This window comes from Falco biarmicus, chromosome 3 (genome assembly GCF_023638135.1).
Source record: "Falco biarmicus isolate bFalBia1 chromosome 3, bFalBia1.pri, whole genome shotgun sequence".
In the NCBI taxonomy this organism is placed as follows: domain Eukaryota; kingdom Metazoa; phylum Chordata; class Aves; order Falconiformes; family Falconidae; genus Falco; species Falco biarmicus.
In genome coordinates this window covers 104631505-104657388 of record NC_079290.1, presented here as the reverse complement: position 1 = coordinate 104657388, position 25884 = coordinate 104631505, and the positions used below count along the sequence as shown (strand labels likewise).

The 25884-nt window shown below is 51.4% G+C and overlaps 1 protein-coding gene across 1 annotated transcript; it reads right to left on the bottom strand.

Annotated features, from left to right (window-relative positions):
* Positions 1–18361: 18361 nt before the first annotated feature.
* LOC130145962 (chorion class high-cysteine HCB protein 12-like) lies at positions 18362–18754 on the bottom strand. The gene has a single exon (XM_056331524.1). It carries the CDS (start codon positions 18752–18754, stop codon positions 18362–18364), a length of 393 nt encoding a protein of 130 aa, XP_056187499.1.
* Positions 18755–25884: the final 7130 nt, after the last annotated feature.

Sequence of the window (25884 nt, the reverse complement as noted above, 5' to 3'; positions counted from 1 at the left end):
TACAGACTTGGTCAAGGTTAGGAGAGACAGGATTTGACTTTTTCTTTCCCTTCTCCACCTTCTCTTTCCCAAGCATTTAGACCCTTTGGCCAAGTCTGCCTCAGGAGGAGTTAGGGCCCATGTCATCAGAAGCATTGGCATGCAGCATCATTTTGGATGCACAGTTTCCCTGGTTTTGCTCCCAGCTGGTGTGAGTGAGCGACCCAGCAATGTCTAAGAGGATGTATGATGGTGAGAGGCCAAATGTTGGTTTCCCAAAGCTTTCTTCCCAGATGAGAGATAACACTATGATTTATTATTCCTTTTTCCCCAACCCAACTGAGCTCGAGATTATTTGGGCTGCAAAGGAACAGCGTGGGGCTTTCCTCAGAACTGTTGCACGGCAGAAGGAAAGCAGGGAGCCCTGCGCCGATCCGCACGTGCATTGCCAGAGCTCCTCAGTACGTCTTAGGCTCTGTCAAAGTCAGGTGGAGTTTGAACTGCTGCCGGCTAGGAGACCTACTCCAGACAGGGAGCCCAGCCACACTCCCTCGGCACAGCCAGTGCCTCAGCTCGGTGATCGGTTCTCCCCGGGGGCAGCAGGGCGGGCGGCGCGATGCCCACAGCTGGGGGGCTGCAGAGCCTGCAGGGCAGCCTGGGGTCCCCTCCTGCCCTCGCCCTGTGCCACCGCGCTTCCCCAGCCCCACTGGCTACAGTATTTCAGCCTGGGCCTCTCTAAGCAAACAGGTTTAAGAAAATACTGTACCTGCCTCGAGTGTTAACTAACCAGCAGGCGAGTTTCTTTCTTTCTTGCCTTTGTAGTGTTCCACACTGGACAGCAGCACAAGTAGCTTCCCCCACTACTAAACCCACTCCTCCTCCTTTTAAGCCTTTCCTTTAATCATTTGTTGACCCAGAGTTTTAGTGTCCACATTTGCTTTTTTTAAAGCCCAGATCAGGTAAAAGAAAAAGAAAGGAACAAGAAGAGTCTAATGAAATATTTAAGATTTTCAAGGGAAAGTCTTGGAAGTGCTGACAAAGGTTTTGTTTGTTCCTGTCTTTTGTGAGAATTATTGGAGATGAGCCTGGAAGCAGGTTGCAAAAAGAGCCAGGGTCACTCCATATTGACGGGAACTGTGTTGGCATTGGTCACAGCTGTGCTGCCTTGACTCCCAGCTGAGCCACCAGCCCCCCAGCCTTTGTCCCGCATTGTGAGCGGGACATGGCGCCAATTTTATACAAAGTTGATTGCACGGCCGCTTTGTTCCTCCCCCACCTCACACACGTATACACACACATACACTCACTCCTCTTGGATAAAAAAAAAAAAAGAAGGGGAGTGACAATGTGATGAATTCCATCACTGCTGGGCCGCATAATAAACTGAAACACTGCTGCCCTAGCTTTAAGGAAAAAAAAAACCGTATCCCACAGCTTTCCTCCTTGGAACCTGATTTTTTCCCACTAACTGCTCCCTGATTTATGGAGCCTCTCTTGTGTAGAGCATATGTGGCTCCGGGCATTTGGCATTCGCTGACATTTCGCTTAAGCAACTGTGAAAGGGCAAATTTTCCTTGAAACCAATCTGCAGAAGAAACACATTTTGCTATTTCCCCTCCTTTCTCCCACTGCGCTCCCCTGGATGCAGCAGTAACACAGGTGGGGACCTTGAGCATCTCTCACGTGAGCAGATGGTGCGAGGAGGACGCCGAGCTCTCTGTGCAGCATCAGCAGCACAGGTCCCCGTCCTGCACTGCAGCGGCAAAGCACAGTCCTCGGCTGCCCTTTCCATCAAGGATATCTGTGCATCTCAGCCCTGGCTGCAGCTTGTCTGCCTGTCAGCCCTCAGCGGCACTTCTTCACACCGAGAGCTGAGCCACCAGGAGGGAAAGGAGCTCCTCCAAGGCCACGGGCATTGGCAGAGCCGGGCCGAATTCTGGGTCTCCCTGTGTCCTCCACAAGAGCATGGACACCTGTTTCTAGGGGGAGATGGTGCAGCTAGGGAGGGGGCACTCACCAAAGCCCAGGCTATTTTGTCTTTTTTTCTCATAATATATGGATGGTCGTAGCTTTTGGCCTGTGTTTTCCCACCCTCCTCTCTAGCAGGGTCCCCTGCTGCCTTGACCCCTTTATACTGTGTCACTTTTCACCTTGGAAAAGAAACTAAACAAAAGTGTTATTGAACAAGCCAGTCTGACAGCGATAAACCTTCACGTGCGTGCTTTCCAAGCATCACTGTAAATAAGCTGGGTGGCAGCTCCTGACCAAAGGCAACCAAGAGCCTACAATCAAAAACAGAGAATCTGGCCTTTTACTCATCCTGCATCTGGCACTTCTCTGTGGTGTATTTTACACCAGGCACTTCGCATGACAGCAGGTGACGAAGGATTGTTGCCAAGACAGGGACACTGAGGCACAGAGGCGCCTCTCACCATGTCATTCCAAAGCTCTCTGTTCAGAACTGACTTTTTAAGCAAGATGAGAATTGCCGAGTGCCTACATTTACTTGATGGCCATACATCTAAGCAAAGTTTCCATCCAAACGCTGTCCAAGATCTGTCTCTCTCAGCTACAGCTCTGAATACTCAAAAGCACTGAACCCTGATGGCCGGGCTCTGCAAACCTGCTAACCTTTACAGCTCAGCCAGCTCGCCAAAGAGGAGGGCCAGCTCCTTTTGACAACCACACAGACGTCGGGTCTTAAATCCTACATGGAAAGATCTCCCCATGGCATCTAGCAGGTTCTGGCAAAGGCTGTCTTGACTTTGCTGCAGGTACAGCTTCAAGCGCACGCTCTGTTTTTAAAGAAATTGGTTTGAAATTTCCTAGGGCATATTCAGCTTGTTTGCTACTATATCTCCAACACATTTAAGTCAGTCATTACTGCTCACCATTGAAAATCCTGAGCTCTCATGGTAGAAAAATTCACATTTTACTACAGTTCATGCTCTATTTTGTGTAAAGGCACACTTTCTGTAGTTGGACTGTATGAGAAGCTCAGTTTTTATTTAAAAAGCAATCAAAATTTGGCTCTTGTGGCTACAGAAGAAAGCTTGAAAATGCAGTTTGAGGAAACATCAGAAGCTAAAAAACTGCAAGGCCAACCGAACCCCACATTTGTTTCTTCCAAGTCTCACAACTTGAAATTTAATTTCCCAGTCTTTGTGTACATACAGGGCTGACTCATGATTTTCTGAATGTCTGGGGACACCAGTGTCACTTTTCTTTAAATGCCTCAAGGGCCAACACACAGAACGGTAGGAGAATTCCTGCGAGATCACTGTGAAACAGAGAGGGTCAGCCTACTTTGCTCCTGTACAGTTTCCACACTAGTTTTAAATGAAGCAAGCATGGGATTTCCTACAATTGTGTTTGCGACGGTGCTTTCCAATACACAATGTCCAAAGATACTTTCTGCTACCTTCTGGTCATCTTTTTCACAGTTTGAAGCACAGAATCCAGCCATAAGTAATAAAACACAATAGTTAGTGAAGACAAGAAAAGTGCAAGCGCATAAGAAAATCAAAAGAACCCAAAGGAAGGAACCTCCAAACCACTGCTGGCAAGAACAAAGCAGAGATACCCTAGAAACATATGTCATCATAAAAATGGTCCAGATCTGTCTAGAGTACTTTTCTGTAACCTTCATAAATAGTGCCTGTCAGGTTCACTGAATATTTTTCCTTCTCTGGGAGCTATTTGTAACTGGAAGATCTCAAAGTTCTTGCTAAATGTGGATATATCATAATTCATCCCCATTTGGCAATGAGCTAAAATCATGTCAGCTACTGCAGGATTGCTGATTTATTAGAAATTTGGAGAAACACTCTGAGCTCGGAACAGACAGGTCTGTGTCACATACTGCCTCCAAAGTAGGTAATATTAAATGCATGAAAAGCCTATTTTTAAAAATGGCATCAGCCAGTTGTAAAAATCACTTGGAAATATTTAGCAACCACAAGAGAGAGGAAGAAGTCTGAGCGAAACTTAGCACCACTCACAAACAGCAGCTCTCACCTGCTGACAGCTGTGGATCAGTCTGGAAAAGGCAAGTGTGTACCTGCGTGCCATTTAGGCAGAAAAGACGTGCCGTTGTTAAACCATCAGCTAATGACTCCGAGCGAAATGCAGGACGTCTGACCCATATTATTGCCTGTCATACCTGCTTATTATGACAGACTGTCCCAAGGACCTAGCTGCACTGTACAGAGAAAATTAATGTGCCCTGAGAATATTTTAAGATCTGGGCTCAGGGGGAAAATAAAAATAATAAGAATCACACTTTTTCTGGTCCTTGTTCCATAGTGAATCCTGTGACACTACTCCTTTCTGATTACATTATCCCTGAGGATGGTCCAAACATCCATCATTCCTGTTAATATAAGAGTACAGCATGGTTCAAAGTAGGAAAAGGCATATGCGGTGTATGGGTTCCTTCCACAGGCTCTTTCCTATCAACAGGCTCATAAGCAAAGCACATGAGTGCTTTTCAAGATATCTTGAATGGCTGAGGAGGGTCTCGGAAGGGTCAGCACCTCCTCTTCCTCAGAGCACTGGGGTCTGGCAGGACTGGCACCATTCAGAGGAAATGGTTTGGAGTGGCTAGCAGTAAGGATGCCATCTGGGATCCGAGTTCTGTAATAACATGGTTCCCCACTGGCAGGGGAAAGCCTGGACTCCACCATGTGCTGTAAACTTCACAGCCAATTTGTATGGGAAGGAGCCAGACCCCGCTCCATGCTCTCCTCACCCCTCCTGCTTCTTAGATGTGGGATGTGTAAGAAAAAAAAAAAAAAGAAAGAGGAAAAAGAAAAAAAAAAAAAAAAGAAGAAGGAATTTCATAGAAATGGCATCAGCTAAATATGCCTTTTGTAAGAGGACAATTCAGTGTCTCCTGGAGCTGGCACCCTTTGCCCCAGCCTCGCCACGGCTGCAGCAGCAGCGAGCAGGCTGCACGATTCCCTTCACCTCCAGTGAACTCTGACTAAGCTTTATTGAAGGGTCAGTGACTAATGGCAGGTTGTGCGCCAAAATGAAAAGGCCAAACGCAAGGCCTAAGAGTGGCCTGGAGATGTGAATCCTCCAGGGACTTTATCTGGGAGAGCTTGGAGGATTTTCTACACTTGTCTGATTCTAAATGCCTCCCAAAGCTTGCTCAGGGAGAGAGCTGACACTTATAATGCACGTGGAGCCGGGTAATGAAGGAGCCTTAGATCCTCTATAATAGACAGGGTCAAAAGGCCTAGGCCAATTATACAGGCTTTCCCAAAATCTTCTTTTCCTTGATCCCCCATCCTTTCCCTCTGTAATTTATTTGGAACTTAATTTTACATAATTGTGTCAGGTTGGGAGCCACCAGTTTTGAGCAGTGCATTCATTTATTGAGCTCTGGGTTTGCTGGGATTGAAAGACCTTCATGAATTTCCACAAACCAACATAAGCAGTGTTCGGCCTAATATAGATCTATTTTATACCCTTTATATTTACATATATATAAATACATCCTTTCTACAAAGCACTGACTAAGCCACAGCACCCATCCTCATCAGCTCTGTCACTGACTCCCCCTTGCTGCACCAGGGATTTGGAAACTGATCCCCAGACGCAGATATGAAAGCAGGTGGAGTGGACCTTCCCTGACCAAGACCTGTGGAAGCAATAGCGATACAGGCAGCTTGCAAGAGCCTTGATGTGCACGAGCTGTGCCAAAACCACCAGTCACTTTGAGTACCATGGTCAAATCAAGTATGCTGCTGTTACCTTGACGCTGTCCCCATTCCCGGCCCCGTGTCTTCCCCTCTCTAAGAAAACTGATTATTCTGCCAGATCTTGGTATTCCAGCACTTGCAAGTTGTTTGTTTGGCAGGTGCTGTATTCTCTTTGCAGCAGTGCTATGGGACAGACAAGGAGCTGAGGCACCCAGACATTGCATGACTGCCCAAGATCCAAGGAGTGGAGCATGGCAGGGCTGGAGGGACTCTGCACAGCAATAGCCTGTCCCTGTAGCACCCAGCTGTGACCCGGAGGGACAGCGGTGCAGAAGAGAGAACTTCTTTTGGAGGATGACACTAAAACATGTCTGGGAGCCACACTGCAACACCAACAGCAGCATTTGACTCTGGTCCACACGAGCACACCAGTGAAAGGCCTGCAAGTACGTGGCTCTGTGTGCCCCAGGTGACCTCTTTGTGCCGTGCCATCCTCCCAGGCTGCTCCAGGTTCAGCAAGCACCAGCACTGCTCCCTGCCTCAGTTCCTCCACTTACAACGCAGCAAGCAGTGTACCGACATGTGCAGTGCACGTGCTAGCGATGGACTCCTGTGGTGCCCTGGCTGGAATAGCTGCTCGTGGTACTCAGCCACTGACCACACTGCAACAAGTGCCCTGCAACCTGTCCCAAACTGTCTGGGGGTATGCTGCAGGAACGGCATGGAAACCCACGGTAGACAACCAAATGTCTTTCGGCCCAAACGAAACCCAGGGCTCTAGTCCCTGCGTTTAAGCTTACCTCTAATGCATCAGGGTGGATTTCTTGAGTCAGATGCCAGATGGATTTTTCAGGGATCACAGCAGTTGCTGGTGGTGCCAGTGCGATTTGATGGTGCTGAACATGGGTCTGGTTCCAATGGCTAGCCACCACAGCCAACAGACTGCATCTCACCCCCAGGGATGGAGTGGGAAACAGCCACAGCTGAAGCCAGTTGACTAAAACAGTAATGAAGAAGCCAGAGGGGCCAAATTAACTTCTGCTGTGAGGTCTCTGGGACTGATCGAACAGTGATGGAGCTGGCCTGAGCTGCTGGTATAATGGGAGAAGGAGAGTTTGCAATTGAGCAATATGCCAAAACACATGGAGATGCAGCTCAGAGGGTGAAATCCCTCATGCCAAAGGACAGCACATGCTCTAGACACCAGCAACATCTCAAGTGCAAATTTCACCCAGGAGGCTGATTATGTGGGCTCCTGAACAGAAACTGCTGTTTTGTTCTGCTCTGAATAAAGCCACCCTGTCACTTTATAAAACCAAGGCCAGAAATGCATCTTATTGCTTTGGTTCTGAACAAGTTTATTTGTGCATTGGTATGAAAGAGGGGGTTTGACATTTTAATTTTTTAAATCTAATTTCCTTCTAGATATTTTTTACAGAAGAGTTTTACAAGGAAGCTGGCATGCAAGACTTGTAAGAATAAACGAGAGCACTTTAGTAAGTTCTTTCAAAGCTGCTGGCTTCTTTCCTCTTCCTGATTATCGGAAGACTTGAGTTTTCAGGGAAAGCGTGCTGCTGCTAAACCTTGTTTCAGCAGAGCATTTTACATTATGAAGTAGTTTTACTCTGGGCTGCAGCTCCTGGAGTCAAGCGATCTCAGCAGAAAAGTCAGCTTTCATTTGAAATATGAAAAAAACCCCCCATGTCTAGTGCCTTCATTATAACAAACAGCCTGGTGTCAAAAGATGATCTCCTTTTTAAATGTTGTGCTTTTAAGGTGTTTTTTTTTTGTGTGTGTGTGTCTGGCTGCTTAATCTACCATCCTGCAAGCAACACCAGAAGGAAAGCCCTGTGTAAAATGAAAACCTGTATTTTCCTACGTAATAGATGCTTAGATATAGCACGCAGATCGCTAGGAAAATTCTCAGGGATTAAAGCTCTGCTAGAAGAGGTAAAATCACGCCGGTCCCCAAAGCCCATTCTGAGATCTGTTTCTTTGTTGGTGCCATCAGTATTGGATGATGTGATGGCAACTGTAAAACAAGTGAAAAGCGACCTGACAAGTACTGGGCTGTGAACCTCATGTCCACTTCGTGGAGTGCATTGAAGAGCTATTGAAAAGGCGAATGTCCCCAGTTCTTGAAAAGGGTGGCCAGAGCCTCCATTTGCTTAGCGGCATATGCTATTCACACAAGGTACCTGCCACGATGCTCTTTATAATCCAGTTCTTTTGAAATGAGAAAGGCCAACAACTCACCAAAGCATAGGCAGACAGTCAATTGTTGCGATGGATGCTGAAATGCAGAGCTAAGTGGCCTCGATGAGATGACATCCACCCACTTATGCAAGAACTGGCTCTGGGCCAGTGTCTACAATCACAGAACTAAAGATCTCATTCCAACATATTCACAAAGAGGAAAAAAGTGCAAATTCACAGAATGCTTTATGACCACTACTAAACGTTAATTCTGGTAGAGGCTAGGAACACAAGAAATATCAGGGTCCCTGCAAGCAGAGAAAAGCCATTCCGTCTCCAAATAATGCACTACTAAATAAACAAGTCAGAGGAGAAACTGAGGCCAGAAAGCAATTTGCTTGCCTGCAGTCACTTGGTAGGTCAACATCTGAGTGCAGAGCCCAAGCCTGGGGGCCAAAGCACTTCTTAGGACATCAAATGCAACCAGTCAGAGGCTTTGCTGCTCCAGGTGCATCGCAGAGCATCGCCTGGGTCAGCTCTTACCCCTGGGGGAGGGCGAGCGGAGCGAGGTCAGGCTCCTACCAGTTTTCATCTCTCGCTAAAGCCTCACACATTTAATGACCATGGAAGCCCAGCGAAAGGATCCCCATCCTGCTCTTGGCTCTGGCAGCAAGGAGCACATCCATCTGCCTTGCCCCCAGATGGGAAGGGGACACGGTGGCAAATAGCCAGGCTGGGAGGTAGATGCGCAGCCATGAAACGATGCTGCTGGGGGGGCATGTTTCTTGCCTCTTGTGTGGGAGCTGCTGTTTCAAGTCTTGGCTGGCACGCAAGGCAGCATAGTTAGTTGTTATTAATGATCCTTCTGGCTCTCCCCGGTCCCGCAGAGACATTCCGGCTTTAATAAGCCACAGCTGGAGCGAGGTTTCCGGGCCGGCAGCTGAGGGGGAGAGGGAGCAGGGCAGGCGGTGTGGAGCCTGCCAGTGTCCAGCTCACGCCTGCTGTTTCCCGGAGCTGGGGCTGGTGGGGAGGAAGCAGCCTTGCAGCCCCCGAGCATGGGAACTGCTCCAGGCCCTCCCATCTCCTCCTCCTTCCTCATCCCCAGGAAGGCTCCCCAGGGGCTCTGTGGGCTAAGAAAAGCCTGCTTAAAAGCCAGGCGCTAAAGGAGAAGCGAGTGGAAGGGGAGAGGAAACCTCCTCTTTGCTGGAAGGAAAGGGAGAAATAGTAGCATGCTCGGAGGCAGAGGAGCAGTAAAGCCCCCAGCCCCAAAGCCCCTTGCCACCCTGCTGCCGCCAGAACAAGCCGAGCAAGCGCAGGCATTAGCAGTGACCTTGAGGAGGAACCGTGGCCCATTTCCACCAGCCGCAAGAGTTAGCAAAGCACCTTCTCCCCAGCGCGTGCAGGCGGCGCGGGGGCCACGGGCTGACCGACCTCGGCGCTGGCTGCAGCCCAGCGGCTCCGCGCCTTGGCAGGCAGAGCGTGAGAAACCGGGGGGCGACACCCAAGTGTCATCACAGCTGCAAAAACTGCTGAGCAGAAAAGCCTAATTACAAAAATATGTGCCTGGAGGCTTTTCCGTGATGAAAACAGAGCCGCGTTTTACCCTCGCCTGCCAGAAGTGCAATGCAAGTTATTCTCTGCTATGCAGTGTGGGATTTTTAACTAGGCTGGGTGGGGGCTAGGGAAGACCGAGGTCTCCATAAAGCAGGGTTGTCATCGCCAAGTGTGGCATATCTGGGAGATGAAGGAAGAACATAACACACCCTATTAAAATTAACAAAGCCCTTTTTCTTCCGGCTTTTATTTTTCTCCCTTCTTTCCCCGCCCCCCACTCCTGGCTTCTTGGCTGCCGCTATTTACAAAGTGACTTCAGAAACTGATAAAGCGCTTTAACCGCAGCCAAACACCATCCTGGCCCCACATGGCAACGCTCAAAGGAATGCACCACCACCGCACAGGCGTGACATTAAAATGGAATCTGCTCACTTGACGTGTGCAAAAAAAAAAATAAAAAAAATAGAGGCATGTGCCACCGTGTCCGCGAGGCCGGCTTCTCCATGCCCTTGACACGTGTCTTAGAGGTGGGTAGTGCCACCAAGTCGACAGAGCTGCACTAATTTAACCTCGATGTCAACAGAGGACAGAGCCAAAAAAACGGGACTTCTGCAGAGCAAGTGGCAATCACATCCATTGTGAAAGTGGATGCAAGGGTCTGTCCCTCCTACAGCACCTGGTCCTGGCAGATAGGAGGGACACCAGATCTGTCTGACGATGGGTCTGAGTCGGGCTTGGCTGGTTCTTCCAGTAGCTGTGGTGATGACAGTCGGGAGGGCACTGCTAATTGCACACCAGCACACACAGGAGATGGTTATGTGGGTGAGGAGTCTGACGAGACCTCAGCCTCGCAGCCGGCAGGCTGTGATGTGAGTTTTGGGGAATTGCCCACCCTACCACGGATCCAGGCATGTGACACCCCCCACCTTCCCCCTGGGAGCCCCTGTGCCTCCTACCACCCCCAGCCCACGGGGAGCAGTGGCACTGGATCGCTACCATCCCAGTGGCACAGACCCAGCCTCGGAGAGCCAGCAGCACGGCAGCCCACACCTTGCTGCTTCCTGAGCAACTCGCAGCCAAAAGAGTCCACAAGCTTCATTAATGACCCTGTCGCTTTGCAGTAGGCGGTCTGGCAGAGCCACCTGCACCTGCTGGAAGTGTGCCTGTCCCCAGGCCGCCTCTCTTCTGGAGGGCACCATCCCCACGGCTTGGCTCAATTCCCTGCTGAGAGGGGCTTACACTAACGCCTCTGGCTCTGTCCCAAAATGAGCTCACATCCTTCTTTCTGCCCCTTCTTCTGCAGAGGGGAAGTCACAATCTCTTTGGTTGTTCTCAGAGTGATTCTGCACCCAAACCCCAAGAGTTCATCTACACTCAGAGGTGTTCGGGCCTCCAGGAAATCTCTGCTTGTGCACTTGAGTAGCCTTAACTTGAAGCAAACAAAGGTTATGGTCCAGGTGTAAATATAAAGCACGTATCTTTATTCTTTATCTAATCAAACTTACGTTTTTACCTTTACTGCCACTGGTGTTTAAATGTTTGTACTACTTTTTTAACTAGCTAATGTAAGAGGGACCATAAATCTGAGAGATTTTCATTGCAGCGGTTTTAGTTCCGCGTGTGCTCTTTCAATTAATATCAGATTGATTTCTTGGAGTTAGTAATGTGCCCCATGACAGCCACGGCCATCACCAAGTGCCTGCTGAAGGTAAGATGCCCCCAAAATAGTTATTTGCCCATCCCAGACACATTTTGCCCCTCTTTCTTCGAGTACTTCTCAGTTAAGTCAGATTAAATACAGTGAAACAAGCCTGACAGCAGTGGCATTAGCAGAACTTTCTACAGGCTACCAACTCTTTGCCAGGCTGCAGATATAAACCAGGAAGATGCATTTCTTTCCAGAAGTACTGTACAGACTGTAAGAAAAAGAAAGGCAGACCTGTGTAAATTGTTGTCTAAGGATGGGGGAGATGTGTTGGCTTGACAGCACTACATACCCAAGCTGTCCCTTTGTACGCAGAACAAGTAACAAAGGCAGAGGAGAAGCTTTTCCAGCTGAAGCCCTGCTGTGAAAGAGGCCACCTCCAGGGATGAGAGTGGGGTCTCAGGCTCTCTGTTCCTCTCTGCCTTTGGCTCCTCTGCTGGGGCTGTCCATCACAGAGCCCATTAGCAGCCCCTGAAATCACCCTTCTCCATCAAACAGACACGTGTCCACTGGGGAATGGACTGCAGCTGTCTGCCCATTTCCTACATGCAGCCAAACAGGCACCAACCAGCAAGGGCCTTTGGGCAATCCCTGGCCCAGGAGGGCGAGAGCAGGGCGAGCAGTCATTGCAGGACTGCTCCTCAGAGACCGCCAGTTCCACCTTGAAACCATACAGGTGGACTCCCCCACCGCTGTGCTCCTTACCCACATACCAAGCACGCAGAAAAGAGTTGGTCTCCCATAAAATCACTGGCAAGCCGGGGTCATGGGGGTGGTGTTTGTCTGCGTCAGGGTCAAAGCAAAGGGGACAAATTCCAGCCATTAAAAAAAAAAAAAAAGTGCATCGGTGTTGGCAGTGCAAAGAGAAGTCAAGGTACACGGCATGAGTCACCTGCTTGGAGCTTTCCAAAGGAAATTAATAGCTCAAACACCGTATTTCAGTGCAGAAAGCCATGCAGACATCGTGCAGGGGAAGCCTGCAAAACGCGTCAATCTGTTTACCTATGGGCAGTCCTACCAGACCCGATTAAAGGGGAGGTTCTGACCATTGATTGCCACATTCCCGTTGCCCTTATCAGCCTCTTGTGTGATACCATCTCTGCTTGCAGTCCAGGTAGCCTGCCAGACAGACAGGGAGGGGCAGAAAGGCAATGGGAATGATAAGCCCCATGCAAAGAAAAAGTGCTGTCTCCCACCAGTTCTCTTTTGCACTGGGTGGAAATGGGACCTTTCTCCTCGAGAAACCTGGAAATGGTGTGTATCCAGAGCTGCACCTCCTGCCCGGTGTGCAGCAGCAGCAGGCTTTTTTCTGCTTTTCACCCACCAGCCTGGCAGAGCTGGAGCGGATTACAGAAAAAGCATGAAGGGGAGACAGAAGGGGAATTCAATTGCTTCTTGTGCAACTTTAAGAGTGCTCCAGGAGCACTCAGGGCAGAGCGTGAACTACATGAGAATAGCACATGTCCCTCTGAGAGTACATCTGCATGGTCTTTTGCTTGGCGCTGCACTGAGGCCACAAAGCTTGCGGTTTGGAGCTAGCTTGTGTCTGCCTGGCTCAGAGCTCACTCACAGAGGCCCTACAGGATATATGCTGCTGGCCAGTGCAGCAGAGAAAGAGGGAAAGACCCTGCAGCACAAACTGCTTCCAGGAACTGCGGCTTGAAAAAATCCCTCCATGTCTGCCAAAGCAGTATGTGTGATATAACACGCAGCGCGGGTCGCAGGGACCCAAGATGCAGTTTTACAGCGCCCTCCCAAACCCCCAGATCCTCAGACCCGATCCTTCAGGGGACAAAGAGGTGGCATTACCATCTTCAGGCAGCACAAGGAAGAGAATTTAAACAAACCCTTTATTTTAAGAATGGAAGTCTCCTCCCTCACACAGTAACTGGGATTCATTTCAGAGGCTGTGGAGGAATCATTGGACCTTTCCTGCCCATCCAGTGCTATAGCTTTAAGAAACCCAAAGCATTTTGCTGCTTCGGTTTATATTCTGCTCCACCAACTGGTGGAACAGAGTTGAAGATAAAGGGGAAAAAAATCTAGGGCAAAACCAACCTCAAACTCCCCCTTGCCTCTGATTTTGTCACACCGATTGAAGTTGCACTGAGCCTGGCTGGTGTGATTGATCCCTCTGCATAATGACTAGAGCTGACCTATATTATCAAATCGATACCTTGGACAAGCTCTCTCCCAAGGCTGATGAAGACAGCCAAAGCTTTCAAAGCCACCATGCTACCTTTCAGACAGTTCTGCACCCCACTTTCAATGTGGTGCACCTGGCAAACAGGGGACTTCAGGACGAACAGGAAAAATGCATCACCCAAAGTGAACCCGCACTTGGCAGTTACAGATAGGCTGTAATCTGGAGGGTGAAGTTTATTTAAAACCCACACACTAAACTAACCACAGAGGCTATAACCTCACCCTGCCATCCAGAAAACATTTGTATTCAGTGTCCTGTAAGCCAGACACACTGTTTACCCCTGGCTTGGACTTCTTGTCCTCACCTTAGTGCCAAAGTGGCGAGGTTAGACCAGTTTGTACATTGATTGGGAAGAAGTATCCCCCGGCAAAATTTTTGCCCAAGTGAAGAGTGTGCTCTGCCCGGATACCTTTTCCTGAGCAGGCCTGGCTCCTGTTCGTTTGTTGAGAATTAATGATGTCATGTTCCTTGTCTGGCTGCCCAGAGACCATCCCAGCCCATCCCGTCCCATCCCGGTGAGAACGCAGTAATGAATTGGGTGGCTCGAGTGCTCTGAAAAGGCACTGAAAGAGGGACTGTGACTGCTCCAGCAGGGAGGGGAGCTGAGCGGGGAGAGCGAGGTGGGAGCACCAGTCACATAATGACCACTTTCTTTGTGTGGTAGGCTGCCTGCTTCGTGCCTGGGAAAGGCAAGCCAGGCACGCAGCCTGCGCTGCCACCCACGCAGCCCGGGGACTGGAGCTGCTGTCGTGTGTCAGAGGAGCACCTCGTCAAACTCCCTGCTCACCCCACTTCCTCCTCTGCTTGCTCCTCACTCTGCTGCTCTGCGCCTCCTGCCCTCCTCCCTTGCCACCGCTGTCACTCGTGCAGCACACGCCGGGGGTGCAGCGCCTACTCAGCGCTTGGACCTGCCAAGGTCGGCACAGCCAGGCACACCCGCCTTCCCAAAACTCTGTGCTGAAATTTCAGTGTGGGATGGAGTCAGGGGGACTCCTCCACTGTGCCCAGCTCATCCTGAAAGTGTGATGTATATTTATTTATATGTTTGTACACATCCCCTCCCCTTCCTTCCTTCTCTCCCTTGCTATTTTTTCTCTCCCTCTGTATTGCTTTCTCTGTCAGCCTCCCCTCCTGCTTTGTGAGAACAAACATTGCACAGTCGCTAATTCCTATCTGCATGCTCTAGCCAAAACACAGGGAGCTGGTAGGCTGGATAAGACTAATGGTCTGTTCAGTGCAGTCTCCTATCTCTGACAGTGAGCTGCACAAGTCACTACTGAGGACGGAGTGCCTCTAAAATACCCTTTCAGAACAGCAGCCTTCTCCTGGATAACCTACTGCCCTCAAGCAAAAAGTCTTCCTACACACAGACAGTGCTGGATTAGTTCATGCTTCAGTCTGCTTACTGTAGCTGGATGTTTCCTTGTTATTCAAGCAAATGCCTAATCCTGGCGGTCGTATATATACAAGTGTCTAATCCTTGCTCTGTCTAATCCCAGCTGCTCACTGCCTGCCTTGTGCTGAACAATCCTGCACAAAGCATCTTACCTGGGAACCAAAGCCAGAGAATCACCTAGGCGTAAACAAAACGCAGCCTGTATGAGCCCTGCTCTGGGTACTCCTTGGTGTTGGGTGATGTGTTCCCAAGGGTCCATTCATTTTGGGCGCCTGGCTGGAGGCACTGTACAGACCCGTGCAACTGAGACCCTGCAGTTTTACGATTTACACAGGCATCCAGGTACCCGTGGGATGCAGGATGAAGATGCTAACTGTTCAGTCTGCTTTCCTGCAACGCAGTGATGGCTGCCATGGCGCCCCTCCAGCTGTGGTATTTTAAATACCTTGTGCAGCCCAGGGCATGCTCACCTGCATATGCTGCAGCCTGGAGAGCAAGTGCACAAATCTCACACTAAGAACATGAGGTGTAATAGGTCTTAGGCAGGGGAAGCTAATTCTTAGAAGAGCTGAATGCAAGTAGCAGCAGCTGCCTTCAAAAGGAGGAAAGGTTCAGATCTCTGCATCCCTCAAGGTACTCAAAGAATGGGAAACTGAAATTCATCAGTCCTGGCCTGACAAAGCACAAGCATCAGCTCACGCATGGTCAGTGATGGGCGAGCAGCCTCAGCCCCGAGTGACTGCTCGATCGAGTGCCTGTTTCGGCAGCACTCTGAAGAGGTCAAAGTAGGAATCCCCCTCAACTGCTGCCTAATATGCCCTTCCCAACAGACAGGACACTGCCCAGCCCGCCATTTCAGTAGGTGTGTTGAAATAAAAATGACAACCAATTAAACACAGTACTTTCAAAAAGAAGCCAGCAAGCCAGCCTGAAGGACGGGAGAGTCTCTGAGGCAGTGCCTCCTTGCCCACCGTTTGGAGAGCCTGCCCCCTGAAGAAGCTAACCTAAAGCATACAGAGTCAGAGAACCTTGGCAAGCAGAGGTCTTTATGCTTTACTTCCGTGCTGTCCCAGGGGAAAAGGGAAGCCTTGGAGTTCAGGGTTGGTTTTTTTTCCTATCCCTTCTTTTATTTTCTGAAGTTAAGCCATTGCAGTGGATACATCAGCCAGTATCCCAGAAAACCCAATTCATTTTCCAATGCCAAGAGTTTGCTTTTTAAATACAGTTACAAGACGGATTGGGTTTTTTTGCCCAAGGAGGAGCAAAACGTCCCTCTCTTCCCTTCTATCTGTTTGTTACTGTTGAATGTCAAAGCCTTCCATGCAAGTGTCTCCAGTGGATTTCCCACTACTTTTAAGCACAGACAAGCAGTGCCTGGCTCCGCATGGCCACACTGCCGGGTTCCAGAAGGGCGCAATGCACAGGGCTAGCTGAAGGGGAAAGGAAGAGGCAGTCACAGTGTGTTTAAGATTTTATTGTTGCAAGCTGCTCCTGTCCTAGCCACATCCGAGCACGAACGCCAAGTTTGTCATTCCTGAGATAAACTTAGGTGCTAAAAATAAACAAGACAGCTTAGAGGAATGAACTCACACTAGGTCTACCGTGGAAGCCAAAACACTCTCTTCAGATGGCACCATCCTCCTGCCTCTCTGGTAAAACAAACTGCTAGCTGGGGACTCCTGGGTTTATTCCCCCCTCTGTCTCTAACGTGCCATGTGGGCTCAGCATAAATCACTCCCACCGTCTCTGTACAACCACCTTGTAAGTGCGTACAATAACCTCTGCTTCCCTAGGGTGTTGTGAGGTTTAATTGCTTGCAGACTGCTCTGAGGTCCTCAAAGATTTGCAGAAGCGCAAAGTAATATTAATGCACAAACTCCAAGCACACATTTCACATAGTTATGTATCCTGCCTGGCTGGACTGGTTCCCAGCATTTTGCTTGGATGATTTTGCTTCATTTAATCTATTTTAATTACCTTTTGCTGATTGCTTTTGCCCTTTGTTTAAAACATTTCAAATTCCTAATTGCATCTCTGGGTTCTCCCATTGGTTGTTGTCATGACTGGTTCTTATCACCAAGGCAGGATTTTCTTGGGTTTTTTTCAGATGCTCTCATGTACTGGTGAGCAGCAAGACACGCTGAAACCCAGCTCCAGGTCATGTTTGTTTGTTTGCTTTACTAGCACAGGAACTAAGCAGGTTTTCACAGTTTCTCCAGGAAAGGGGCCACCCATTTTGTGGTCTGCACTTTGCTAACAGACAATTTAAGGCTTGAAAGTAAACAGACGATTTTGTCTGCCTCCTGTTGTAAATTAGTGGTTCCTGTGCTTTTTTGGGGGGCAGCTGCACCAGTTAACCAGACTGAGACCTTGTCTGAACCTTACAAGTTTCAGCCCAGGGTGGTTTCTGGGATGCTCCAAACCCCAGGCTCAGAAGCAAGCAGCCCAATCTCCACTCAGCATCGTCGTTCAGAAGCAACTTAAAAGCTGCATGTGCTGGTCCCTCAGCATGCCGGCAGAGGAAGAAAGGATTAACCCCCTCGACCCCAGGAAAACATGTGCCTTGTCCTCTACAGAGGCTTAAAAGGTGAAACTAAACCTATGGCAGAATCTCAGCACTTGCGAGTGATGGCTAGCATCCTCCCGACTTGATACCGAAAGGAGAGGGCAATCTGTGCTTTCCTCTGCAAAAAACAGCCTGGGATTCGGACCAGCCTGCAAGGTTTGAAACAGAGCAAAGCAGAAGTCAGCCAGGTACTGTGGCTCACCGAGGGAGGGGAGAGAGAGGAGGCTAACACCTCTGGGAGCCCCGCAGCCAGCCCTTGCCTGGCAACACACTGCTCCTGGCCCTTGCCTCGGGGAGCTGCTGCACTGAGGGCAGCCCTGGTCCACTGCAGGCATCAGGCATCGTAGGTGGCACAGCCATCCCCAGAACACATGCTCCTGGGGCCCCAGCTCTTGGCACCACATTCCTTCAGGCAAATCTCTTACAAGTGAGTGTGGAGAAGAGCCTGCAGCCCTGGGGCTCTGGCCACGCAGCCCACCTGCCCCAGCACAGGCTCTGTAGCTCACAGGGCACACTACTGGGGTCTTTCTCGCACCTCCTGTTTTACCCGGGGTCCCTCCTGCATGGGGCAGGGGATGAGGGTGCAGTTCCTCAGGGGTGCAGTTCCAGGGGCTGTAAGCAAAGCCCCTGCGTGACTCAGGGGGACACACACATGGCAGCACCCTCACGTGTGTGGCTGCAGTGACGTGCACACGTGAGGCAGCATGGAGCTGTGCGAGGCACACACAGCTCCGGCATGCTGCGGGGGCAATGCACAGAGCAGGCAGCCCATGTCGGGGCACACAGAGCCCATGTCGGGACACACGCAGCCCATGTCGGGACACACGCAGCCCATGTCGGGACACACATAGCCCATGCCGGGGCACACGCAGCCCATGTCGGGGCACACAGAGCCCATGTCGGGACACACGCAGCCCATGCCGGGGCACACGCAGCCCATGTCGGGACACACGCAGCCCATGCTGGGGCACACGCAGCCCATGTCAGGGCACACGCAGCCCATGCCGGGGCACACGCAGCCCATGTCGGGGCACACACAGCCCATGCTGGGTCACACGCAGCCCATGTCGGGACACACACAGCCCATGCTGGGGCACACACAGCCCATGTCGGGACACACGCAGCCCATGCCGGGGCACACGCAGCCCATGCCGGGGCACACGCAGCCCATGTCGGGACACACGCAGCCCATGCTGGGGCACACGCAGCCCATGTCAGGGCACACGCAGCCCATGTCGGGGCACACACAGCCCATGCCGGGGCACACGCAGCCCATGCCGGGGCACACGCAGCCCATGTCAGGGCACACACAGCCCATGCCGGGGCACACGCAGCCCATGCCGGGGCACACGCAGCCCATGTCGGGACACACATAGCCCATGCCGGGGCACACGCAGCCCATGTCGGGACACACATAGCCCACGTCGGGACACACGCAGCCCATGCCGGGGCACACGCAGCCCATGCTGGGGCACACGCAGCCCATGTCAGGGCACATGCAACCCAGAACATGGTGTGCAGCATGGCTGGTGGCCCCGTGCCGGGCATGTGCCTGCATGCTGCTGGCGGGGGCGGGCCCGGGCGCTGAGCCCAGAGCCACAAGTCCCTCCATCCACAGCAGGGATGCAGCTTTGAAGATGACCGGGCCCGGGCCGGGCTTGCCCTGTGCACCTCGCATCCCCCTTGTGCTGCTCCCCCAGCCCTGCTGTGGCCAGAGGGATGCATGGCTTTCTCTGCTTGGCTGTGTGCTGTTTGGATGACAGCTCCTGCCCGATGGCATTAGCACTTCTTGTTTAATGCTAATAATAGCAGCCATGCACATATGTTCCCATCGCTGTGCGTCTCCAATGTGGCTGGCACAATTCAGAGGGACTGCAAAGGCCAGCAAGCAAATTCATGGCGTACCAAGCCAATGTGGGTTGATACCACCCACTATGGCAGGACCTGACAGGGTTGTAACAGCATCCTGAAGTGGAGGGGCCATAAAGGTCCCCACGGAGCAAACTGGGGACATTGCAGTGGAACCTAAATCCATTTTGGAGATTTCCTGAGCTTCCTTATCCGCAGTTTATGAGTGTAGCAGCAATGAACTTTGTACTGAGCTCTGTGTTGGGATGTGCCTCAACCTTTGTTCTGGCCTGACGGTGCCCCAGCTCTCCAGCTTGCAGCCAGCCCCCTGCTCCCTGTGCCTCTGTGGATCAGAGACCCCAGCCACCGCCACCCGCATGACTCTTCCCATCATCTGCTTTGCCCCTGCTGTCTAGCCCTGGGTCTTTCCACGTGTCAGCTCATGTACTTCTGCACCTGGGTGTTAATCTTGTTACCTTTTTAGCTCTATCACCAGCATGTCCATGGTGGGGTTGTCAGCTGGTACATGCAACAGCTTGCTTTTTGCCACTGTGACTTGTAGCGTCTGTGTTTCATGTGCAGATGAATTTCATGTCTATTTCCCCAAAGAGAGCTAAACCTTTATCTTTGCAGCTCTTTCTACCCTCTACTCATACTATTCCCTTCAAAGCATGCATGACCTTGGTGCCTCGCTACCTAGCGTGTGCAATGACTCCATTAAGTCAGCTGACATAAGGAACATGGAACCATCAAACTAATTGTCACTTGTTTCCTAAAGCAGTATTTTCACTTAGCTCTTGGTGATGAGCGTATGGTGAATACAACATTTCTGCTTCTTATTTAACGATCCGTTGACAGGAAAGATCGAGTAGGCAGAAATCTAAATTCTGGATTCTCTCCAATTTTTTATCCACGGGAGCCCAAGCCTTTCAGCATTGGGAAAGCAGCAACAGGAAACGAGTCAGGGGGAATTTTAGGAGCTGTTGAGATGGCTGCAGTGTTTTACATTCCCAGAACTCAGCAAGCAGGCAGCTGTCTGGTCTATTAATCCTTTCCAAGTTTCTCTTTTGCCCCACAAATGCATTCCTAGTATGCCCTTAGAACAAGCAAGGCATGGTCCCATCCTGGCGTTTTCCCCTTGCACACCGCGATGGGGAAACACCAGCAGCTGTGTTCCATTTCACAGAAAGGCAAAACAGGACCTGCGTGCCTGTTGTGCTTGCCTACCACAGGCTTGGATTAATCCTGAGCTGGTTTAGGGTTCCCTACTCCCAGCTGGATTCCCCGTGGCAGCAGCCTGTGCGGAGCTGAAGGGAAAGGCTCAGAGAGAGATGCCATTTTTCCTCGGGAAGGCACAGGAAAGCCTCCCTCTCTGAGTCAGAGCAAGCTGTGCTGTGCTTTTCTCAGCTGGATGTTGCTCTTATATCCGTGTTTTTCTTTCTCCTTGGCCCAGCTGCTGAAGCTGCTTTCCAGACCCCCCGAGCAAACTTGGATACTTCACAGGACTGTCTCGTTGCCCCATGCAAATGCTAGCTGCATGCATCCCAGGGGCTGTCTCCAAGAGAGCTTTGGAGCACCCCTCCAGAGGCCATTTGGGCAGCCCAAGCATCACTGCATGGCAGAGAAACTGCCTCCGCCCGCAGACCCTCGTGCCCCTGGGGGAGTTCCTTTCGGGTCAGGGTCAAGACACATCAACAGGGCTGTGTGAAGGAAGCCGCTGTATTAATTAGAGGAGTTCTGTGGGTAAGAGGAGCGTGCCAGGTCCAGCAGACTGCCACTGGAACCTTACACCAGCGTGCAAGGCAGACGGGCATTGGTGGAAAAATCTTGGCATCCAGAGGTTACCACTGCAGCCTGGCACGTTGTCAGCAGAAAATCCCTGCTGGCTGGTTTCTACCTGCTGAAGGAAATCTGGGCAGGAGAAAAGCCAAACCTCCTCCCTTTTCCACGCTCTGTCCCATCCCGGCCCCCACCGCCCGGAGTCAACGCTCGCAAGCACCCCAGTGGAGGCCAGAATTCCTCCCACAAAATACAGCTGGAACGCAGCCACGAACTGTTCAACCTAAACACAAAGGGGAAGACAAGCCTAAAATAAACATGCACGCACACAAGCGCACACACGCATGCACACACACAGCGCTACGCTGTTCGGGGGAGGCGGAGGGAGAAGCGGCAGTGGGAGGGTGGCTGGGTGGTGAGGAAAAATTTCATGCTGGCCTCTTTAAAGGTGTGTTATTTGTTCAAGGCTGTCCAAACATTTGCAGAGCGCTGGCAGGCCCGGAATGTGTGCAAGAGCTCCGGCAGTGTGTCTTAGGCGTGGGAAAGCTCTGCTCTCCTCAACCTTTACAGGCTTGTTCCCCCTCAGGCAGTGATTCAATAAAACCCGCGCCAGAGATTTATTGAGCTGATAATGACAGCTTCAGTCAGCAGGCAGACACCAGCAAAGCTGGGGGAGAGGGGGAGAGAGACTCCCAAGTTAGAGAGGAGGGAAGGGGGATCCCAGCGCCTGGATGGGGCACACGGGCTCTGCATTCCCCGGGTGCGGGCTGGGGTCTGCACCTCGCTGAACGGCAAGGGCTAGCGCCAGGCTTTCGGGCCCTCCCCGAGCGTGCAGCCCTGCAGGCGGAGCACAGGGTGTGCCTTGCAGGTGTGCAGGACTCCCCGGTATGGGAATCGCCGGGGAACAAAGCCAGCGTGCTTCCTCACCCGGCCCCGGCGAGGTCAGGGATGCGGCTGTGGGACGGGACGGGCGCCTGCCCCCCAGGGAGACCGTGTCCTGCGTGAGGCACCGGCTGAGCTGGCCGCCTCCGCGGGGCCGTGCCGTGCTGGCCTCTGGGCTGCTGGGCAAGTTGCTTCACCTCCCTCTTGGCCACCGCCCTGTGACTGTTTAGCTCTGGACAATTCCCCAGCCTAGCAAACGCTAAGCGCAGAAGGGCAGCGAGAGGCCGGCTGCTGGCGCTGCTCTGGGGTGTTTCTGGGCTGCGCTGCCTGTGCTGTGAGAAGTTCTGTTCTTCGTGGAAAGGCAGGAGGAAGGTGATGGCTGTGAGGGCTATGAGGGTATTGCTGCTGCTGTAGCTGTTGCAGCCCAGCTTGTGGTGCTCAGGGACAAAGAAAATGCCCCGTGTGAGAGCCCTCTGCCACCAGCAGCACCATTTCACCGGCCGCCGAGTCACTGGCCCACTCAGGCTCAGTGCTGGTTTCCCTTGCTGTTAGCTTTAGCAAAACCTTGGCTGATAAAAGCAAGGAAGAGCCTGGGGCTAAGCACCCACGAGAAAAGCCAGCAGTTCCAGCGAGGCACTCTGCCCTTTCCTACTGTCCCACAGTACTTTGTGGTCACTCTGGAGTTAAATCCCGTAAACACACCTGTGGTTATCGAGTCCCTTTTACCAGTGGGAAATGCGGGAGATAGAAGGGAAGTGACTCACACTGCAAGGCAGCAGCTCGGCCAGGACCCAGCCTTGCTGACTCTCTGCCCGTGATAACCTGTGGGCTCTGTCTGCCCCCACACGTGTTCAGCCCAGCAAGCAGCCGCACAGATATGTGCATGCAAGGAACATGGCATTAAGGCTCCCCTTCTGTGAGCCCTGGGAGGCTCTGCCCTGGTTTTACTGGGGTGCAAAGCCGTTCAATGGCACAGCCCAGGGCCTTTCGTGCAGCATGGCACAGCGCTTACCTCCAGAGGACCGTTGTTGCTGTTTTAACAAAAAATGCTTCAAGGAAAATCCTTCCCAAGATAACCTTCAGTCTTGCGCTCAGCAGCCAGGGAGACACATTATCTCTTAGCCTTGGCAGTCAGGTAGCTGAAAGCAATAGAGGCATAGAAAAATGTGGCTAGCTAGCATTGCTGGGATAAAAGGGGACTCACATCGCCTCTCATTTAATTATTACCGTCTGTGTTCTTTCTGGCATTGCAAACGCTGGGGAACTTGGCGGCTCACTGCCCATATTAATACAAAGTGTTTTCTCTATAGTGAGAGTATGCAGTGGTGCTGGAGGGGGTGGTTTTAGCCTCACGCCTGGAACAGCTAGGCTTTCTCAAGCATCAGGTTCAAATCCCAGCAGGACCTAATGAGAGCTTCATGTTGCTAGATGCAGAGAGGGAGTTTTGCGGGTGTTTCGGCTGAGGCTGTGGCTCTGCATGGACCTTACAGTTCCAACAGCCCTTTGCAATTTGGCTGTCAACAAAGAGGGCAACTGGTTTCTATAATAAACACTTGGGGATAGATTTTCAAAGAGCAGAGGCCCTGCTTCGTTTGGGTGTGTGTAATTTTTAACAGAGAGCAAATTCAAGTGTCTGGATTGCTGCCTCTTTCTGGCTTGCACTTAGTTCTAATATTTGGGCTTGGGTTTGGTGGACACAGAGGAAGCCATTCCTCTGACAATACGAGCTGTGGTATAGTAGCGTTTCCCTGATCTTGCTGTTTGGCGTCTTCAGGTTTGCAATTACAGGTGATCTCTCAGATGGGAAAGGAAAGCTGGCTCTTCGCTTTTAGACAGAAACAGTCTTAGCTCTTAGCCTTAACCTGCCTTCTCTGACTCCTGGTATTGATCCTTTGCAGCATCTGCGGTTTCACCTGCAATTGAAAAAGCACATTTTGTCCTGACTTGATCGTGCTTGGCCTGTAAGGACCCTCCATTACTGGTTTGCTCAGAGGGAGCAGCCTCTCTGTAATCTCAAAGGTCTTTGCACTCGCTCGTCCTCTCCCTCCCTCTCTTTGATGGAGTGTCCTGTGTCAGCCTCAGTTCTGGCGTTAGTTCAATGAGTTGCCTCTGAACTGGGTAGCACTCAATGAAAAGGGCAAAGGAGCCAGGAGTCGAGCTGCTGGGCAATCCTATAGGAACCAGCACCGTATTGCAACTGCAGTCATTACAGCCGGCAGAGGAGCAGGGAGCCAGGGATGCCAACTGATAAGAAAGCCGTCCAGGTGCCGCAGTCAAGAGACTGGGAAGATGCAGAGTTGTCCTCTAGTGTTACACTGGATGCGTTCTAAACCCACATTTAAGTCTGAGGGGAAGCATAAAGATTGCATGGAGGAGGTAAATGTTTTGGTTAGAATGAGAAATGCAGTCTTAACTCTGCAGAATAAGCACAGCTAAAACAGGGACCGGCACAAGGCTGTGAAAGGGACAGGTTAGTAGGGGCACTGAACCTGCAAGTGGGATCTACAAATAAAGCGTATGTCCCCCCTCCATAAGCATCCTACTCCCAGCAGGAGAGGCAGCAGGAGGTGCAGAGTCCTCTCCTTTGTCCTCGTCTCTTCCTCCCCGGAGCCCAAGCCAGACCTCGCCACATTATGCAACCCTGTCTGGAGCCCTGCAAACAAAACAGCTGGTTGCTCTGGAACATGCAGCGCTCCTGCTGACGCCAGTCCAGTCAAGTCATAGATCAGATGACTGCTGCCCAGAAGCTGGGCACTCAGTCCAGCTGCTAAGTGTGTCCTCGGGCAGAGCTAACTGCAGCCTGGATAGAGTGCTTTTAGTGACTGTAGTTAGACTGAGGAGAGCACACAGCTGTCTTCTCGGAGCTTTCCAGGGGCTGGCTGAGCACAGCACGTGCAGTGTCTGCTCAGCCACAAAGCTGTCTTTCTTTTCCAGTAGTGGGATGAGTTGCTCTGAGAAATGTGTACTCCTGGCAAACTAGCCCCAGCTGCCGACTCGCTGCCTGGCCCAGCCATCTTCAAGAGGGCAACTTCCTCCCTGGGTGGCAGGTATCGAACAAATCCAATTCTCTCAACGCTGCCCCAGGAGAAGCCACCAAGATATTGCACATGTGTGCACAGGCACGCACCCCTTTGCCCAGCCCTTCCAAAGGCTCTGCTGGATCCCCAGCCTTTTGAGCATCTGTTCCACATCACCTTCCTCATTTTCCAGGCTCTGTGGACTCACTCCATCCTCTCCAGCTGTTTCCATCCTCTACACCCCGTCATTGCATGAATACTCCCAATAGCACTGAAGAGTGAGTGCAGATATTTTGTTTCTGGAGTAAGCTCTGGTACAGGATGTGTGTAAAGCTGTGCAGCCAAATGCACAGACTGCTTGCAGGGATGGAACCTGGGAGCTGTGCTGAAAGGCAACAGCCTCTCAAAGGAGCAGCCAAATGCACTGTAAGCCTGGTTCCCCACCCTGCCTAGCTCTGGGAGCAGGCACGTCGGGTGTTAGCACAGGTCGTCTCATTCTCTGTAGCCAAGGCAGCTGAGTGGCAGAGCACCTCCCGAATTCAGATGACCAAGTCAACTCCATGTCATGCACAGCTGGCTGCGACACTCCATCATTTCTTCAGAGGCACCTGCCAGCACCTCTCTCCTCCCCCAGCCAGCTCCTTTCCTCTGTGGGGTGGGGACCTGCAGTGGCTCAGCTGCCCAGAGGCGTGCAGCAGGCTGCGAGGGGCACCTCCGCCGTGGGTCAGACCCATGGAGCAGCACTAGCACCAGGCTGAGGGCAGGGAGGGGCACTGGGAGCACAGAGCTCAGGGATAATGTTCATGCTGTTGAGAGACTTCATCTTTGCTGGTACATTATCGAGCCTCTTGGCTTCTTACACACTCCCGGGATGAAAGCACAAGGGGAGTGATTGTCCAAGTATTTACCAAAGTTTAGGTCTGATAAGCCCTGTTGATTTTACAAGTGCTCCTTGTGGCCCCAGGAATGACTTTATGGCTAGAGCTAGCAGGTGGAATACTTTGCAGTGGAGAGGAAGGAGGGCAGACACACCAACCAAACCCAGCAT

Coding starts and splice junctions, on each gene's coding strand:
- LOC130145962 (XM_056331524.1), bottom strand. CDS start 18,754: ATGGGCTGCGTGTGTCCCGACGTGGGCTATGTGTGTCCCGACATGGGC.